Genomic DNA, 19,271 nt, shown 5'->3' on the forward strand with positions numbered 1-19,271 from the left:
ACAATGTTTTCACATGCAGACTACTTACTATTAGAAATCTGTGCTATTGCAAGTAATTCTCTACAGACCAGTGAATACTATTTTATAGACTTTGGAATTATAGCAACCACTGCATCTTTTTTAAATTAACCCCAAATCTACATGTATTTTTCTGTTGAAGGATGTACAGGAGAAGCTCATCGTTTTTTTCCCATTGTTTGTTTTTCAGTGAGAGGTTCATGGTGAGGTTAAACAAGAACGGAGGCCCCAGGAATCCAGAGAAGATCGATCGAATGTGTGCACTTTTCACAGTACGTGTCTGTCCCTTTCTTCTCCCCTCCCAGGACTGGGGTTGGAGGGTTCCTGAGGAGAAGGACACTCAGTTCTTGTTGTCCAATAAAATCAGTAGAACATAAATAATTTCTAAGTTTTGTTACAGTTTTGACTAGAGAGTGAATGTACTTCTATGTTGTTTTTATGGCTAAGTGAATATTCTGAAGTACTTGCATTTGTTCCTGCAGATAGTGTGAAATTTTGAATATTTTCATTGGATGTGCTGTGCCCTTAGATAACAGAGCATAGGAAAAGGCTGTGATGGCCTGAACATAAAACAAGGCAATTTTTTCTGAATGAAAATCAGACAAGTGTTATCCCTTGTCCTGTCCCTACATGCCCTTGTCAGAAATCCCTTCTGCACCGATCTTAAGTTGTGTTTAAAGTTCCCTCAGAATCAAGTGTCAGACCATCATTCTATCTGCTACTTCTTCTCAGAAAGGATATGAAAATCTGGAGACACTGATACTTAGCAGCTCCTCACAGAATAACTGTAAGGAATCTCAGATCCCAAGTGTGGTAAACACCTTCCATCGTGACTCACCTTTAGTTAGTGCACATGCTGGAAGCTCTGTAGCAGAAATATTTTTACCTTCAGTGAAGAAGAAAGATGGCAGAGCTTTGGTTCTGGCAGTTACACCCTCTGAGTGTACCCAGGGCTGGACACTGAGCCAGGCATGGTCCCCAGCACTGTTCCCTGCTCTCCCTAAAGAAGGCAGCAGAATTCCTCCTCTTAGGGAGCAGAGTAGATCTGGGTGTGAGGATGTTCAGTTCTGTCTCCATCTGGATTTAGGAGATGCAGTCCAAAAGTAGCACTGACCTGGATGCTGACATCAGTAGCAGTTCTGGTTTTGGTACCATCAGGGAAGTGCTGTCAGCTGATTAAACATCAGTAGAGGTGACAGTGCCACCTCAGAGATGGTGACTGAAAGCCAGAGTCTGGTCCTGCTGAGAGAAGGTGAGCAGGGCTTAAGGTTCAGCACTGTTGTCTGAGTCAGGTGAAAGGCTGGAGTGCAGCACTGGGAGCTGCCCTAAGGAATATTCCCAAAAGGCAGCACAGACTTTGTATCAACTTTGGCACTTTCTGGCCTCTGAGGTTCATCAATTTGGAAAAGATTTTCAGTATCCAACTTCCCCACTCTCACCAATGCCACATGACTTGGGGTCATGGAACAAATGTCTTGTTTCTCTCTGTGTGGTGAACAGTGTGAAACAGTTTTGCTCTGGTGATCTGCAAAGCAGCCCTCACACCCTTTAAAAAAAACTTATAAATTCCAGCCAGGGCCATTGCACAGTTCCAGGAGAGACTTGCTGCATATTCTGAGTAGGGCCAGTCTAGTCCAAGAGCAGCCAGCCCTGGCATTGCAGACACTTGCCAGTGCCAATCCTGCCCAGAGACACCTCCTGAGCTCCCTTTCCCATCACTATGCAAGAATTGCAAAGCTGCTGCAGCCTCAGCTCCCCAGGGAGCTCAGACTCCATCACTGGCTGGTGGAGGTGCTTAGACTCTCTCACTCATCAGCTATTGAATGTGTACTCTACATAACAAGAATTCTAATGAATGTATATTCTACGTAACAGGAATTATAACTGGAGAAATTATCTGTGCAAAAATTTCACACTTCTAAACCAGAATTTTTCATCAATGCTTTCAAAGAACTTTCCAAAGTGTGTAGTAAAAGAGCAATAAAAATTTGCTTTTTTGAATAACTATTTTATCTGCAGTGGTTCTATCTTATCATAATTTCTTAATTAGGAAATGCTTCTAAGATAAGATAGTTCTGTGATTTTCAGGTCTGCTCCCAAGCTTGTGTTCATCTTGACTTCAAATCTATTTATTTATTTATTTCCTTGTCCTCCCTCACCACACCACAGTATTTTTTAAAAACTCTAATCTTTCCCCAAGGCAAGCAGCCCATATCTTAGATAGTTCAAGGGATCCCTGTCTTTTTTTGCTATCTCTGTTACTTCAAAGGCTTCAGCTGTCTCCTTGTGTGAAATATCAAAATTACCCAGACTTTGGTTTTACATCTGCTGTCATATCATAGCAAAGGTGAGAAACTGCTTGCTCTGGAGATCAAAGCTCACTCAAGGAAACCTCAGCCTGTGCATGTTAGAAACATTTCCTGGGTCTGAATTAAAATGTAACTACACTGTATAAGCTTGTTGTTTTTGTTAAATACCTTTTTCTCTGTGGCCTGTGAGGTTGGAGGCTGAATTAAATTGCTAATTAGTGACAGACAGATATCCTTGATTCCAGTGGTTTGGGGGTAGTTGTGATGGTTTGGGGGATTTTTAGCACACAAGCAGACCTTTCTAGAAACCAGCATTGTAAAGAACTAACCATTATTGTAGAGTAACTCTCTTCCATACCCAATACAGGTGGGAAAATTTAGAGGTGATTTTGTAAAAAAACATTCAGTTAGAGTTATAATGAAATTATGTTGTGTATCAGTCAGTATCATTTAGGAAGCTCAGAAGGATATAGGAAATACCCACCCTGTGGATGCAGTCCTAAGAATAACCAGTAAAAGCAGCTTATCCTCTCCTGGTCCTAGGAGATGTACATGGATTCTCTGCAGAGGAATTAGCTGAAAACTTCCTCACAGGGGCTGGGGCTTTTGATTGTTTGGTCCATGTCATAGTAAGAATTTCCTGCTTTGTAAAAAGCCTCTGCTGTACAAACTGAAATGCAAGGCCATCTGGGCCCACATTTTTTGTCTTTTGCCTGTGACACAGTATATTTGTGAAATAGGAAAAGCAACTAAAGTGTGAACCCATCAATATGTTCATGCCCTGCTTTTTTCTGATGTTTTGACAGCTGCCCTTTGAAAAAATAGTTCTTTAAATTGCTGTTAATTAGAACTGGTAATCTGATGGTGTAATAAAATTCCCCCTGTCAAAGCACAGATATTTTCAGGAATCTATTGCTCTCTTGAGCATTAGGTATTACCTTCAAGTTTTTTTGCTTTTTGAAATGTCTTGTCAGGCATTACTGAGATTAAAACTATGTCAAATCCCTTTCAGTGTATAACTTCATGTCTCCAAGACATGCAAGATAAAGGCTACCATATGTCACCCTGGTATGTTGGGTGCTGGAGAAAGCCTAGAAGGTGTGTTCCCTTCTTGGTGCAGCAGCAGCAGAATCGAGCCTGAGGAGGAAATGCTAAGGATGGTTTATGTGGCTTCATGTTTTTGGCTGTGGAGAGACAGATCTGCTGGTTAGCAGCACCCCAGACAGTGGCTCTGCAGCTCCCTGCATGTGCTGCCCTGGGGAATGCAGAGGTGCTTTTAGAGAGCAAGGAGGTACAGCCATGAATTCATTCCTTGCCTGCTGTAAATCAGCTATATTACACAATTGGGATGGGATTGAAACTTCTCCTTAGGATAAATTCCCTTCATGCCTTGTTCTGAGTCACTGTGCCAGCTTTTATTGTAATCTGGATTTGCATTGCCATCGTAATCTCACTGCTTGAGGTTTGGGTTCTGAAGTCACATGGGAAAGAAATTCCCTGTGTGATTTAAGGTTTGTGTTGTAGCTTTCAGCAAAATGCAGGGTTTAATTCTAAATTGATTCAGATTGGGAATAACAGATCTTAGATGTCCACAGTTTAAATTTCCTCCCCTCTTTATATAAAAATAGCATTATTTCCTTTTCCAGTGGTTATAATACCAATCTTTGAGGAGCTTTTTAAAGAAAACCACGAGATTTTATCTGAATCAGAGACTGTTCCAGTTAATTTTTGTGTAAGTAGTACCTGACAGTGAGATGACAGCACTTAGTAGAGAAAGAGGCAGCAGCTGTTGCTGTAGAGCACGAGGAGCCTTTTTGCATCAGTCTAAAACAGGGATGAATATTCTCCTGCTACACAGGATCTGTTTAAAATCTTCTCTGGTAGGTGAGTGGCATAGGGAAAACTGGTTTTTAGGAAGAAATGTTTCTTAGACCTTTCCTGTAACTAAAAAAAAATTAAAACGCAGGAGGAATGTCTCAGAAGTTGCTGTTTGTTTATGAAGTTATCAGTGAAAACTACAACACACTGAGGAAACTGCAATTAAGTTGGCTTCTGACATGTGAATACAAAATGCTGCAGTAATGAGTTATTGAAAAGTGTCTTATGTGTATTTTCTTAATTTATTTAATTATTTTTCAATTTTTCTCAGAGTCAATAACACTTATTTTTCTTCATTAACTTCAGCTCTCCTTTTGCTCTTCTGTAGCTTCTCATTTTCTTGTTGTTTAGTTTTTCTTGAAGCTCATTTTAACATGGGATTTCAGAGTTTACATGCACATTTTTAATTACAGGCACTTATGTTGGAATATCTCTATTTTTTCCAATCTTTCAGGATCTCAGCAGCAAGGACATGAAGAGGGATTTGTACATAGTTGCCCATGTAATCCGAATAGGTACAGTATGATTTAGTGCTTGAAATATATGTAATAAAGAGACCTCTTAGAGTATTTTTAAATATATGTTTTAATTAACTCACTTTATAATGATTTATACATTTAGAGAACCCAGTCATAGATTGATTGACATTCAGACCATATGGAGCTAAGTGTTAGAAAGTTACTGGTGACTCTTCAACAGTGATTTTGTTTTTCTGTGTCTGAAACAAAATTTTTGATTAAACACCACATCTACAGGAGAGGGACAAACTAAAAAGGCTTTTTTAATTTAATGTTTAAAAATTTCAAATGAGATCTTTTTACTGGTGATAGAGCTGTGTTACAGGGCAGGACATCAGTATGTGTGACCATCCACATCAAGTAAATCAGAGGCTGTTAGACAAATGTATATCAAGATTTGTTTGTTGCTGTAGGAGTCTGTGGTGCAAGTACATATTTTAGCTGTGTTAAGTAGAAATTATTTTAAATATTAGGCCTACAATGTTAACAGTGTATAGTAGGAGCAGCAAAGACAGTTTCCTCAGCTGTATTATTGCAAACATGTGAGCAGTGCAGTGCCATTCGTGTGTTTCAGGTTTTCAGGTGGCTGAAGAATGGCCAGGCAGTGTTTGCAAGGATAGGGTTTTTAAGGCTGTTGCCAGCCCAGTCACTGCTCACACCCAGTACCAGGCACAGCCACCTTTTCTGAATACAGCAGCTCTAAACACAGCTTTGTGTGTTGTCCTGGGAATGGCAATGTGCCTTCAGAGCCACAAATGTGTCACAGAGGTCGGGGTTTCATTATCTGACTTCCCGTGGCATGAGAGCCTACACATCAGAATTGCTCTGTTATCACTTGAGGTGATAAATGAAGCTTGTAGCAAGGTGCTGTATTAACCTTGATGCAAGGGCTGGACAAATTATTGTGTGTAATGTTACAAGTTCACTTGGATTATCACAGTGATTTTTCTGGCCTTGGCATCTTTTGTAATAGCATCTTCAGTAATAGGAAGTCAGTCACTGAGCAGCTTTGTACTCAGATTTCTCCTTCCTGTGCTCCAAGAAGGATCCATCCAAACATGATAAACAACCAATATATAATATTAAATATATTATATACTATATATAATGCATTCCCTTGAAGCAGTTGAATAAAATGAGAATTTATGCAATCAATGCAATCTAAGGAGGGAGCACAGTGACTCTGTGTGGGTCAGACTGGTGAGTACAAGCCACATTCTTGGCTCATCCACAGATGATTTGTAGTCAGCCCAGCTGGATGCAAATATGTGTCATGGAGCTACAAATCAAAGCTGGCCAGACATGATGCTGTTCACTTTGCCCTTGACTGTTTTTGGCTGAGTGAGTGTAGGTTCAAATGGACTTCTGGCTTGGAAAAGTTTCAGAGTGAAAAGCTGTGGTGGGTTGACCCCAGGTGGACACCAGCTGCCCTCCAAGCCTCTCTGTCACTCCCATCGCCAGCAGGATGGGGCTGGGGAGTAAATAAGATGGAAGAAGGGTGAAGATAAAGGCAGTCTGATAAAGCAGAGGACATGAGCAGAAGCAAAGGAAAGCAAAGGATTCATTCCCTACTTTCCATCAGCCATCAGTGTCCAGTCACTTCCCAGGAAGCCAGGCTTCAGTCTGTAGAGAGCCAAACCTCACAGTGGCAAATGTCCCCACTCCTCCCTCCCCTTTTATTGTCATGTGCTTTGGGCCATCCCTTTGGCCAGTGTGGGTCACCTGTCCTGGCCGTGTCCCCTCCCAGAGCTGCCCCCCAGGCTCCTGCAGAGGGGGATGTTGCCGAGGCAGGCAGCAGTGTCAGCCTGGAGCTGCAAGTGCCCTGGCAGTGCTGTCGGGAGTGAGCACAGCGGGCAGGGTGTGGCTGTGTGTCCATCCCTGATGTTTGAATCCCCTTCCCCGCAGGTCGCATGTTGCTCAATGACTCCAAGAAGGGCCCCCCCCACCTGCACTATCGGCGCCCCTATGGCTGTGCAGTGCTCAGCATCATGGATGTGCTCCAGTCCATCTCGGAAATCAAGGAAGAGAAGGACTTTGTGCTCAAAGTTTACACGTGAGTAACTCCTAGGAGGAGGTTTTTTTTTGCTTCTTTATTATTCCAGCAGCTCACAGAAACGAATGAATATTATCCCCAGATGTTTCAGGTGTGTGAAATGCTTCAGAAGTTATTGAATATTGCCCAAATCTATGTGACTTGCAAAGCTGCTCTTTTATGAATGTGAATTATTTAAAATCTGCTGAGCTCAAGCCCAAAGAAATGTGCTGCATTTCATCTGATGAAGGGAATAATAACTCATGCCTCATCTGCTATTCCTTACCACTCATAGTAACCAACAAAAAAAGTAGAAAACAACTGAATTCAACAGTGTGTGACCAAAATTTTCAAAACAAATCAACATTTTTGAGCATGAATCTGTCTTCAGTTATTTGTGATTTTGAACTTTGAACTAGCAAATTTTTATTATGAAATATGGTCTCCCAGTTGTAATAAAGAGGTCACAGACAGTCTGCAGACTGCAGGGAATATTTAAATCCCTTGTCAGTGAGGATAAATACTGGCAAGATGTGCTTTGCAGATGGGCTGAGGCACAGCTGACACTGCTTTGTGGTCTGTGGCCACTATTGAGAGCAGTAAGATAATTTGGTGGGCTATGGAACTTTGTCATTCTTTGAGAAGTGCATTCAGCAGCAGAAAATGTGACCTTCAAGGGAAACGAAATGAAAAAATGACTTTTACTGTTCACTGAAGATTTTTGGATGTCTCTTCATAAATTAGAAATCTCTTAAATCCAAACAAAAGTCTCTTAGAGTCAGCTCTTTCATTCTTCCTTTGCCAAAAGTTATGGAAATTGTAGCAAAAATGTCAAATTATAGGGAAGAAAATGGTCATCTTTCTTCTCTCTTCCAGTAGAATCTGGCCAGTCTTGGCCTTTTGTCACATCCAATTTCAGCTTATCTCAGACCAGTGGGTTTTGACTATAAAGTTCTATTGGCTTTGTAGATATGGTGTTAATGTATTGCAACTGCAACATTTTGAATGTTTACAGAAATGGAGCATTCTGATTAATAGATTTCTGTTTTGTTTCCTGTTTAAATACCTCTTTAGCTTCTGAAAAATAGAACAGAAAAAACTTGTTGAAACACTGGACTTTGTCAGTGACAAGTGGAGTCACACAGCCCTTTAGAGCAACCCTGAGTCTTGGTGCAGTGATGGAATAAAAATCACAGGATACAGAGCTTCCCTTTTCTCCCTGCTGATCTGCAGTGTTTTGTTAACCTGGATTCCCTTCACAGCACCCAGAGCACCAACAGTTTTATCCAAATTCCTCAGCACATTTGCACCAGCTGTTCCTCACGTGGGCAGGGAGAGCCCCTGGCTGAATTCAGCTCTGTAATCAGATGTTTGTAATTCTTTGTCACTATTGTCACTCTCCTGGGCTCTTATAAGGCTTGTACATCATTCTTTTATGTTGCTGCTGTTTGCAGGGTTCTGTATAAACCTCCAGCAGAAATATTCAGGAGGGAACATGGATATATCTGAGGGGCACCAGCTCATCCCCTTGGCAGCTTTGATAGCTGTTAAACAGAGTTTTCACGGGTTTGTCTCTTGCATCTTCTCTCTGCACATTCCTTTGGCTAACCTGCCTTTTCCTGTTCATAGGCTACAATTGAAATGACAGGGTTTTGTCCTTTAGAAGTTTAAAATCGAATATGAGTGCTTAAACAGCCCTGAACTGATTTTCTTACCTGCTGCTCTCATTTTGATTACTGTTAAAGTGCCTCAGGCCAGCTCTGAAACATCATGAAGATGAAATAAGGGGAGAGGTGTATTTGTATTTTTCAAGGAGCAGTAAAAAGCATTCCTTTTATACACTGTGGCTAAAGCTTACAGCTGCCACAAATGAGGCAGCTGGAAAAGCCTTTTCACAGGGAGAAGCTGGAAAAAATTTGAGAGACTGAAAACCTAACAAAGGCTGAAACAAATATATGGTCTGTCAATGGAGACTTCTGCTGAATCCACAAGAGAATGTTTATGGGAGGGGAAAATAAAATCAATTTACTTCACCAGTCTTTCTCAGCTTGCATTATTATTGTTAAAGATTTATGTCAGAAAAATAATTTTTCTCACAATTGAGATTTTCCTCTTTTTTAATCCCACTGTCATGTTAAAATCTCCCTAAGAGGATAGAGTACCACAGCTGTACTTATAAGCTCATTATGCAAAAGCATAAAGGTTTACTTTTATTATTTTTGAAATATATACGTAAAATAATTTAAAAGCGAGATAGAAGTTAAATTCTCAGTCCATTTTTTCTGAGATAACTTGCCTTAATATTTTGTATTCCTTTGTATCTTTAATGAAACTTTTTGCTCACTGAATGTTAGTCTTTGTCCCCGTCTTACAATTCCCCTGAAAACTTCATGCATTTCTCTTCCATATTCACTTTTTCTGTTTCTTTTTTTCTGTCCTACTTTCTTGCAATCTTTTTTTCCTATTTTTCCAGCCCTAGATCTTAAAACTCTTACCTGTTAATGCCTAAATGCTTTTCCCATTTGCTGTTCCATTGTTGCTGTTTGTCCAGCTGGACAAGAGCTCACATCCCCATTTTTGCTGTCCCCAGCTGCTGACACCAGGACTGCTGTGGGATGGAAAACATCCCAAATGTGCATTTGCTGCACAACCAGCCAGCCTCAAAGGTGATGGATGGCTCAGGAGAAAATTCTTATTCAAAGGAGAAATATTCTTTTATATACTTGGTGTCTGGACAAGTGAAATGTGAGCACAGTAAGACATTCCAAGCAAGTGTTTCCAGGCCATCCCCTCAAAGCTGGGAGAAGATTTTCATTCCTGGCACTCAGGAAATGCAAAGTGCAGCTTCCACTGGCACTGGGTACAAAACTGGCTTGAAGCTGCCTTTACAGTTGATTTTGGGATAACTTGGTTGCAGGTTAATTAGCTGGCATTGGAGGCTGAAACCTCTTTTAACTTGGTCTCCATAGGCTGGTACAGCAACTAAAGAATCACCACAGGTTAGACATTTGTTTATAACTATGAGGAGGGAGGATGGTATAGAGTTTGTGTTATGGGTTCTCTCTCTGCTTTTAGGGGAATATTATTTGGAGTAAGATAAATGACTTTTAATGTGTTGACAATGTGAAGATAAATTTTATTTTTTCTTGATGAGTGAGCTGAATTAGCACACAACACCACAATTATTGGCAGGGAGTTTGCACTGTCCATTAATGCCTTAGCTCTGATGTGTTTTGGTTTTGAGAGGTTGTTTTGGGGAGTGCAATTACAGTCAATTTACCATCCTGTGAAGTTCTGCAAGGTCACTTCGTGCTGATGTGCCTTGTGTGACTGTGTGGGCACTGTGTCTCCTCCCAGAAGTGGCATAGTACTTACAGGAGGTGGGCAGTACAGCAAGTGAAATATTCTGTGTATTTCATTTGTTCCAAGTTGTCTCTGCTCCTTTTGCTGTTCTAAGAACATTTTGGGGATGTCAGTAATTGTGCCATCCCAGGCTTTGGGGGTTACCTCATTATTCTTGGCAGCACATGGTTTTGCAAGACTGAAGCTGTAGGAAATTACCAGCTCCTACTTGTAGAGAGCCTGAATTCCTTCTGCCATTCTATTCTTCAGTCACATAATGCAGCAAAACTAAACATCCCCACTGTCTTCACAGGAGTGGTGTGTGTCTTACCCTGGCTGTACTGACATCTTGTACTCTTGGGGGAAGCAAAAAAGGGGAAAAATGGTAATATCCTTGGAGAAGTTTTCCAAAGTGATTTATTTCTCAAAACTCCTAGGAGCTGAAAGCTTAGAGTATTAGCTTTTTTTTTTTAACCTTTAAGAGTCAATAGGATGGAAGTTTAATTAAATTGTTTAATTCAATTGCTTTTCAGGAGAAATGAGATTCACTATTGCTGCTGAGTTAAAAATTGCTGACTTCATGGGGAATCATTGAATCTTGCTGTTGTGATTTAAGTAAAGCACAGATGTATTTAAAATGCAGTTAGACTTGAGCAACATACTGCTTTTCCTTTCTTTTTTAACCAATAGCACTGTTTGTGATGAAGGTGCCATTTTTTTCACATGAGAGAAGATTTTATGGCTCATCTTCCATGTAAAAGCTTGATAAAGGAGGTGACTTCAGTTCTTTACCTTTCTCTCCCCAGTCTGAGTCTCTCCCACCCTGTGGGACAGTAGCCTGTGGCCTCAGAATGTGGTGCTGGTTTCCTTGGTTCCTGTCTCAGTGGAACTTCAATTCCTGTGCTTTGGCTCCTGAACAGAAGTGTAGCACTCATTTTCTGCATGACAGAATTCAGATAGAATGTCCAGAGCTTTCTTCATTCTGTCATAATCTGAAGAGTGGAACAATGGCTTTGATGACAGAAGAGTCACCACCAGCTCCAAAGTGTCCATTGAAAGGACATAACTATTAGGGAATATTTTGTTTCCTTCCACTTTTAAAAATAAGAGTTATGTGGATTTCTCTCACTCATCCAGACCCTACAAGCTTTCATATTATTTCTACAGCAAAGTTGACTGTCATGTTCTAAGATGGTTCAGCAGAAAGCAATTAACTTGAATTAGTGTTCTTTTATTTTAGGTGTAACAATGAAAACGAATGGTGCCAGATCCATGAAAACATCATCCGCAAGTCCAGCACCAAATACACAGCCCCCAGCTCCAACTATGGTAAATATCTGCTTGTGTCTGCTTGTCACAACAGCAGCTGAACATCTGCTTTAGGAAACAGCTGATTATTTGTAGCAGAGAAATTTACTGAGATGTGAGGTTTTCCTTTCGTAGCTAATGACAGATAAATAGGGAAAGTAAATCCTGTCTTATCTGTTTACCTCATGTAATGATGTCTGTAGTTGCTAATTCAGAGATATCACTGCTCTCCCATTCCAAATGAAGCAGCTGATAGGATACAGTTCAGCTTCATTACAGCCAGTTCTGTGTTCATTACCAAGTGCCTGAATCATGGTGATGTCCAAATACTGAAGTTGTCTTAATTTTGCTTGTTTGCATATTGAGACACTGTAGTGGAAATATACAGTGCACACTCCCATAGACGAGATTAAGCACAACAATAAGCAAATGAAACATTGTGCAGGTTTGGAATTTTACTCTGTAAAAAAAGCTGGTTTCATTCCCTGCTGCTCCTGCTGTTAAAGTTATCCACTAGTCATCATTAAAAGATCTTCCTAAATTCTTTATGCCTTTGAAAACTTGAGCAACATGCCTGAACTTCCAGATTCCAAATTTGCTCCAGTCCTTTTACACTGGAATTTTAAAAAATTATTTTCATTGGTTTGTTTTCAATAACAAACAAGGATATAAAATGCACAAGTTTTCCTGTAAGTGGCAAAAATAATCAAGGCTGATTTCTAATGAACATGTGTCTCTTGTGTGCTGTGAAACCTTCTGTACACACAGACACCTTCATACATGGTGTTCAAAGGCTTTGGATTTTTTCCATGGTTTCAGAGCCTGTGTTTTCCCTGCAGTGTTCTCCTGCCTATCCAGCTGGGCAGTTGCATGTCCATGTTTTGGCAGCTTTTGAGTACATACATGCTGACTGTCCAGCTGGCTGGTTGGCCTCCCTTTACCTTCATTTTAAGGCTTTATGCTCATTTTTTTCATCCCAACTCCCAGTATTCATTAAATTTATATAATCTTCATGTAATCTGAGTATCTCCTTATTTGCCAAATTTGGCTGAAGCCAAACAACAGGCTTGAAAATTATTTCAAGGAGAGAAGGCAGGAAGTGGGTGGGAGGTACATGATACTCCTGGGTTTGTTCCCTTGGTAACTTGTCCAAGAAAATGGTGACTAAATATTGGTCACAAAGCCCAGATATTGAGTCCTAAGCAGGACTTTGAATGGCTTGTGCAAAAATGTGCATCCAAAGCAGGGTCTGGGTTGGTGTGTGGTGTTCTGGGCAGTGAACAGAGAGGACAGAAAGAACTCTTGACCAAGTGACACTGAAGGAAATAAAGAATGTGGAAAATTGCTCTGTGCAGGTAATTCTCATGGATATGTGGAGCTGGTAGTGTGTGCTCAGCACGTGAGATTGGGCTTGAAGGGCTGAGCTCAGTCCTGGAATTTTTTGGTATGGTAATGCTGGACTTCATAATTTCACTCTCCTATGTTGTAAATTAAAAGCAAGTAGAGAAAACAGCTGGACTGAGATGAATTATTCCTAGTTCAGTTGTTCAGATGATGCACTGAACAACAGAGCTGCTTACTGAAGTCACTTTGGCCAGTTGGCACTCCTGAAACATGTTGAGGAACTGCTAGGAATTTCACTAAAATCAACATCTCTCTATGAAGCAGTTAAAGAAATGAATGCAACAGATACATTCTAAGTCTTTTCATGATATAAAGCAGGATTAAAGGCACTTCAGAGATGTTCCAGAGCTTTGTGTGGTTGGTGGTCCCTCAGACAGAGGTGCCATTGCTCCTCCATGTGTCATAACCTGCTGCATGTGAGGAATAGAAATAATGAAAGTACCTTCTGTAGCCTGGGACATGTCTGCAAAATTAGGTATTCTGATTGTTAGGAGCTGTATTTTAATATAATTCTGTGCTCTTAACTGATCCCTTATAACAATTTTGTTTCCTCCATTTCAATTTTCAATTACTCCAAGGGAGAAAAGAACTCTTTGTTTATATATTGTATCAAATTAACTGTGGAGCAAAACATTAGTTTACCTGCATGCTTTGTACACGCAGAATCTAATTCTTAGGTCAGGAACAATGAACCTCTTTGTTTTTTTTCCAGGACTTATAATATCTCTTCAGCTTCTTCGTGGTGACATGGAGCAGATCCGAAGGGAAAACCCCATGATCTTTAACAGAGGCGTTTCTGTCACCAGGAAGTTGGGATTTCCTGATGTTATAATGCCAGGTAAATAGAGCAGCTCCAAGCTGAAAATATTGGGCATTCTTTTCTCATACTCTCCAATCAAGCACAACTGGGATGGGCACTTTACTTGAGTGAGATTGGTAACAGAGTTGTCTTATTTATCAGTAAATGCCAGATTTGGGGAGGCAAATGCTAAAACATTGTCAGGAGCAGACATTACAGTGATGGAAGGTGTTAAAATCACTTGGATAGAAGGGGATCTGGAAAGATTGCTCTGAAATTCCCCTTGACCCCTGCCAGTTAATATCCCTCTTGTACCCTCGGCACAGAGGTGTTTCTCTTTAAATACATGAAATTTCTTCTTCCCAACAGTCAAAATCCTAGAAAAAATGAGTTTCCACTTTGCAACCTTGATGTTTTTGAGTTTTTGTGATCCTTTTGTAATGAGAAGCAGACAAGGTGCAGACCTGGTTGGATTTTCCCTCTGGCCTCACAGAGCAGCTGGTGTGTGCAATGTCGTGGCTGCAGCCCTGCTGTGCTTCCTCTGCCCCTCACCTCTGGAGCAGCAGCTGGAGATGCTTCTTGGCTTGGCAGCCCCAGCACAGCCAAGAGTTCATTTAGAGAGAGCCCAGAATGTGGGCAGTCATGCAACCACATAAAACCTGGTGTTACACTGGCTTGACTTCTGCAGTGTGCTAAGAAATGTGTTTGCTGATGAGTAGCACATGAACTATTACTTCATTGCTGTGATGAGCAAGCCCCAGGGTGACTTTACAGACATGGGAGATTTGGTGAAAGCATAATGGGAAAAGCATCAGATTTTATTACTCAAAAGGCTGCAGTGAGACATCCAGAAGTAGTTGTAGCCTCATTATGGAAGCTCTTCAGAAACCACAGTGAAATAGGGAGTAGGTGGGAAGCATTTCTAGAAACTAAAGAGTCAAAGGATTTAGAACAACATGTGTATTTTTACTAATGAGCTTGAAAATGGTGGTAAGAGAGCAGCAGAAGGATGTGGGCTGTAAAGCCCATTATAAATGTTGTGGCCTTATAGCAGTTCCAGGCATAACCCAAAGCATTCAAACAGGGAAAAGATGAATTATTGCAGGCTGATGTACAGACACAGCAGCTGCAAGGTGATCTGCTGTCATTGAGATCACAGCTGGATGTGTCACATTTACACACCTGTGCAAGGGAATTGATTCTCCTGCAAGAACTGCTTGATCCTCCATTTCTGTGGATGAAGCTGTGCCTCAGGTGCTTCAGGCCACTGAAGCTGAAGGAACAGCTTTGTGTCCTCAGTGTTCCCCTGAGTAATTTGTTTTCTGTTTTCTGGGCCCTGGCCCCTCTGCAAAGTGCACAGTGTGTCCCCTGGATTTGCTGCTTTGGGCCAGGGCTTGAGCAAACAGCTCAGCAGTGCTCATACAGAAAGTACTACTGCCCTAAGCTTTTAAAATTCTCTGTTCATTGCAGCTAATCCAAATTTCCAGATTCTCTTTGTGAGAGCCACAGTTCTTTTTGGAGAAGACACTGGGGTTTTCAGATGATAACCTGTTTGGAATTGTGTAAATATATATGTGTGTCTGTATATATATATGTACATATATGCTCCAAATGCTGATTGAAAGCAACCATGGTGGTAGAATCACCATTCTGCCATTAAATGCTTCCTGCCTCTCTAGAGGATCTGAGCACAGAACTTCTCCTTGATTCCAGGTGTGTTACAGGAGGTTTTCATATATTGAGTTTAGCTGCAAAACCTTAGGCATTTTAAGAATAATGTTTCTATTTGTGAGTAAAGGCAGTTTGTACATGTCTCCAAGTAAGAAAAGCAAGGCAGTTGAGGAAGTTTGAATGAACTTTCACTGTAGTTATAATTGAGGATGTTGCCAGAGTAGAGAGGAGCTGTGAAGAGAGGGATAGTCAGAGTGGGGCTCCAAACAAAGGCTTTCATATCTAGGGTATTCTCCAGAATAATGAAATCTCTGGCAAATGAGGAGATTGAAGTGTCATGCAACTCCACTGATGCAGCAGTCTAATTACTAATCAGGGTTTTTTTTTAAATCAAAGTATGTTTGACATACTCAAGTGGCAGCAGATGTTTGCCTGTTGCTTGCTTTTAAAACAACAGATCCAGTTGGGGTTGGAGTTTGCCTGACATCCACGATAGAACACTTGGGCTGTGGTACCTTTCAGGTGGATTAGCCCAGCTACATGAACAAGGAATGTCTGTCAATGTTCTTTGTGCTTATGTTTCTACAGCCAGGATCAAACATTCTTCCCTAGCTTTATGACTATTGTCTAAAGTTGAAAAATAATTCACTGGGGACACACATGACCAAAAAAAAAGAAAGAAAAACCTCCCAACCAAAGACTGAAGGTTGTCATGCACATTAGCAGTTCTCAGCCATGTCTGCTGCTTTAATAGTCTTTGTCAAACCAGCTCTTCCTTGCTTTGCTACAGAACTGTTTGTCATTAAACACAGGGTTTCCTCTTCCAGAAAACAGCACTAAAAGTTCACGACCTGTATTTTGCAAGTGGCTACAGATTTTTTGGGACAGTGTGGTTTAAAAATGTTTTTTATGAATAAATTAATAAAGGCTGTGTCACGTGGTACTTTTAAAAAATGCAGTGATCATTCTGCTGAACCAAGAAATCTATTTTTAAAACAGTAAATAGCTCTAGCATTTCAACTTAATTTTTTTGTCATAGGTTTGAACATTTTTATTTTCTTTTTTAACAGGAAATCCGTTCACATGTGCACATCTTAACTATTAAAATTCTGTAGCTGTGTCTCATTACTGTTTTCCTGTCCCTTTTTGTTTTCTAAACTGTAGCATTAGCTCCCTGCATCAAGCCCTCTTTTTCTGTCCCTCAGATAGGAGCAACAGCAGTAGTAGCTGGTCATCATTAAGAAATAAAGTGAAACTGATCTTTATGGGTTTGTATCTTGCATGGTTATGCAGAACAAGCTTAATATTCTACAAAACAACCCTTTCTGCCTTCTTTTGAAAAGATAAAATGTCCTTTGTTTCCTACTGTGTTGTGATCTGACAGGAGCATCATAAAGACTTCAGTTATCTTTTTTAGCAAAAGCAGAGGGGATTCGGTCAAACCAGCCTCCTGAAGAAGTTATGGTGGGCTTTTGTTCATTTGTGGTTTGTTTCTTTTTAATCCTTTTCTAAATTGCTCGTGGGTTTAAGGCCATGCATCTGATCCTGCCAATTTTACCTTTCCCAGAGCTGAGAGCAGTGAGGCCTGTGCTGCCCCTTGGGGATTGCAGCTGGGCTTTGTGCAGGACTTGCTGAGCAGAAATCTGTTGCACAAGCTTGGTGTTTGTCAGTCCCCAAGGACATCCCTCCCCTTGCCCATGTGCTGATAAGTATTCTGTCTTTTCCTTTGATCCTCTGATGAAAAGTGCATGCTTCATCTCCAACTTGTGAGTGATGTTTCTTTCTCTTTTTTCTCTCTTCTTGTCTTAATTTCCTGGCTTCTCTCCTGTTCCTTTCCCTTTATTCTCTCTCCTTTGTTTCTGATGCAGAGATGAAGATTGTTGGGTGTAAGTTTCTGCTTTTCTGTGTAATGTCTGCTTTTTGCTTGCTTTTTTTCCATTTTCATATCTTCCATGGAATGTTGGGATTGATAAAGACAGCAAATCATAACATCACAGAGAAACTTTGGTAACAGGGAGGTGGAGGCTTTGTCTCTCTTCATACCACAGGGTTTCAGGCAAATTTAGTAACTGTGACAGGTGAATCAGTGAGAAACATCTCAGCATCTGTTCAGTCAGTGAGCACAAAGTCATGGCAAAAATACATTGAGGAAAGGACATGGTAAAATCCATCATCCATTCTCAGAATGTTCATGGAAAGAGTGATAATGAGACCAAAAGATATAATTATGTAATAATTATCAACAGAAACTGTCTGCAGAGAGAGTAAAAATTATTATTGTCATAAATAAACTTGTGGAAATGGGAAGTTGGAGGAGATAAGAAGCACTAAAAAACAACATCCTCTCCTAAAAGGCAAATATTCCAGGGAAATCACTGCTTTTAACAAGGGCATTGTATAAATTCTTTTCTATACATAGAAGTCAAACAGTGGGTAGCAAATAACCTAATAAGTATTGCTTGTCCCTTTTCTTTGAAACAATTGTGTTCTGCTCAGGGAAAGCTGGAGAAGCACACGGAGTTACACTTGCATAATGTTCTCTTTAGAGAAAAAAAAACTAATTTAATTTGCCATAGAGGCAGCAGATAGAAGCTTTGTTTCCCCTTGCTGCTGTAATATTGCTCACAATTATGTTAATAGTTGCTACTTGTAACTATTTCAAGAATATTTGCCTTCAAAAAACCCTGCTGCCTGGCTGGGGAAGGGGCAGAGAAATGAGCTGCTGAAATGGATGGGATGTGATCCTCAGAGTGTGGGACTGTGCCAGGAAACCAGTGGGAATATGGAGAGATTTCACAGGGCTGTCAGAGGGCACTGATAAAGCCAGGGAAAATCACACAGTGGGAGGATGGGACTGGGAACAAGTCCTGAGGGGCAGCCAGAAAGCAGGACAGGGGTGCTGGAGACCCTTCCCACTGAGCCTTGGCCAGTTTGTCCTTGTCCTCTTGCTTTGGAGGAGTGAGCACAAAGCTGCTGCTGCCAGCCTCAGCTGTGCTGCTGCCCCTGCCCTTCACAGGGAGCTGTGTTTGCACTGGAGGCAGCTGCAGCTGCAGGTGAGGGGGCAGTTTTACTGTTTGACATCAGGGACCTGTGAGTGAGAAAAGCAAAGCAGCAGCTTCCAGGGAAGAGCATGCAGAGGGGGAAGGGCCAGGGCAATGGGAGAGTCTGAGCAGCTCCCCTGCAAGGAGCTCCAGCAGACCCAGGCAGGCCATGTGAGCACTGCACATGAACTGAAATCCTCTGCACTTTGTGCCCAAGTGCTCAGTTTGAGCCTGGCTTGGGTCAGTGGGGTGAGGCTGATTGGCTCTGGTTGTTCATTTATAGACAGGATATAAATGTACAGGTTTGGGTTTTCTTCAGAAGCCATTGTGGAAGATACTCTGATTGTCTTTCTTGCCCATTCACTCTTCTGTGAAATGCCACTATTTTTGAAGAGATGCCAAACCCAGGGGTGTTAGGGAGTCCAGCAGACAGTGCTTCACAGTGTGGGGCCCTAAGTGAATAAGACCAGCTCAGCAATTTGATAAAAATAGGCCTAAACACTAATATTCTGATTTTTTTTTTCCCTTGGCTGCCCAAATTGTAAAATACTAAACTTGCACCTTAAAAAAAATCCAATAGTCTCTGGATAAATAGCTATTTTACTTAGTTGAAACTAGACATACACACATAGATTTCTGGGAGCTGCCACTTTTCCCCACCTTGTAGGGATATATTACATGTCCACAAAGTCACAAAAGTCACCTGACAGCTCAGAAAAAGAAGTTGTTAGAATTGAGTGATCAGAAATTTGTGTCTCTTCCTCCTGCAGAAACCTCTGTGAATTATGTACCCTTTTTTGAAAGAGTATTCTTCTGCACAAAACAGGGACCATTCCTGTCCTCAGTGTCTAAAATCTTTAGGAATCCTGAATAAAAAGTGTTTGATTGAATGCAGGCAGTTCCTGTAAATGTTACTCATTTGCAGTACAAGTGACTGGTCAGTGTTCCAGT

General features: G+C 41.0%; 1 protein-coding gene across 11 annotated transcripts in view; it reads left to right on the top strand.

The window, feature by feature from the left end:
- Positions 1-19,271, top strand: part of DOCK3 (dedicator of cytokinesis 3) — a 186,951-nt gene that overhangs the window by 93,530 nt on the left and 74,150 nt on the right. For all 11 annotated transcript variants that reach the window (XM_088171617.1, XM_088171614.1, XM_088171615.1 and 8 more), the window contains exons 10-14: positions 209-290; positions 4,660-4,720; positions 6,629-6,776; positions 11,338-11,426; positions 13,522-13,647. In XM_088171617.1, the coding sequence (XP_088027743.1) occupies positions 209-290; positions 4,660-4,720; positions 6,629-6,776; positions 11,338-11,426; positions 13,522-13,647 (506 nt within the window). The remainder of the gene's footprint in view (positions 1-208; positions 291-4,659; positions 4,721-6,628; positions 6,777-11,337; positions 11,427-13,521; positions 13,648-19,271) is intronic.

The sequence above is a fragment of the Sturnus vulgaris genome, chromosome 11 (genome assembly GCF_052056855.1).
Source record: "Sturnus vulgaris isolate bStuVul1 chromosome 11, bStuVul1.hap1, whole genome shotgun sequence".
Lineage (NCBI taxonomy): Eukaryota > Metazoa > Chordata > Aves > Passeriformes > Sturnidae > Sturnus > Sturnus vulgaris.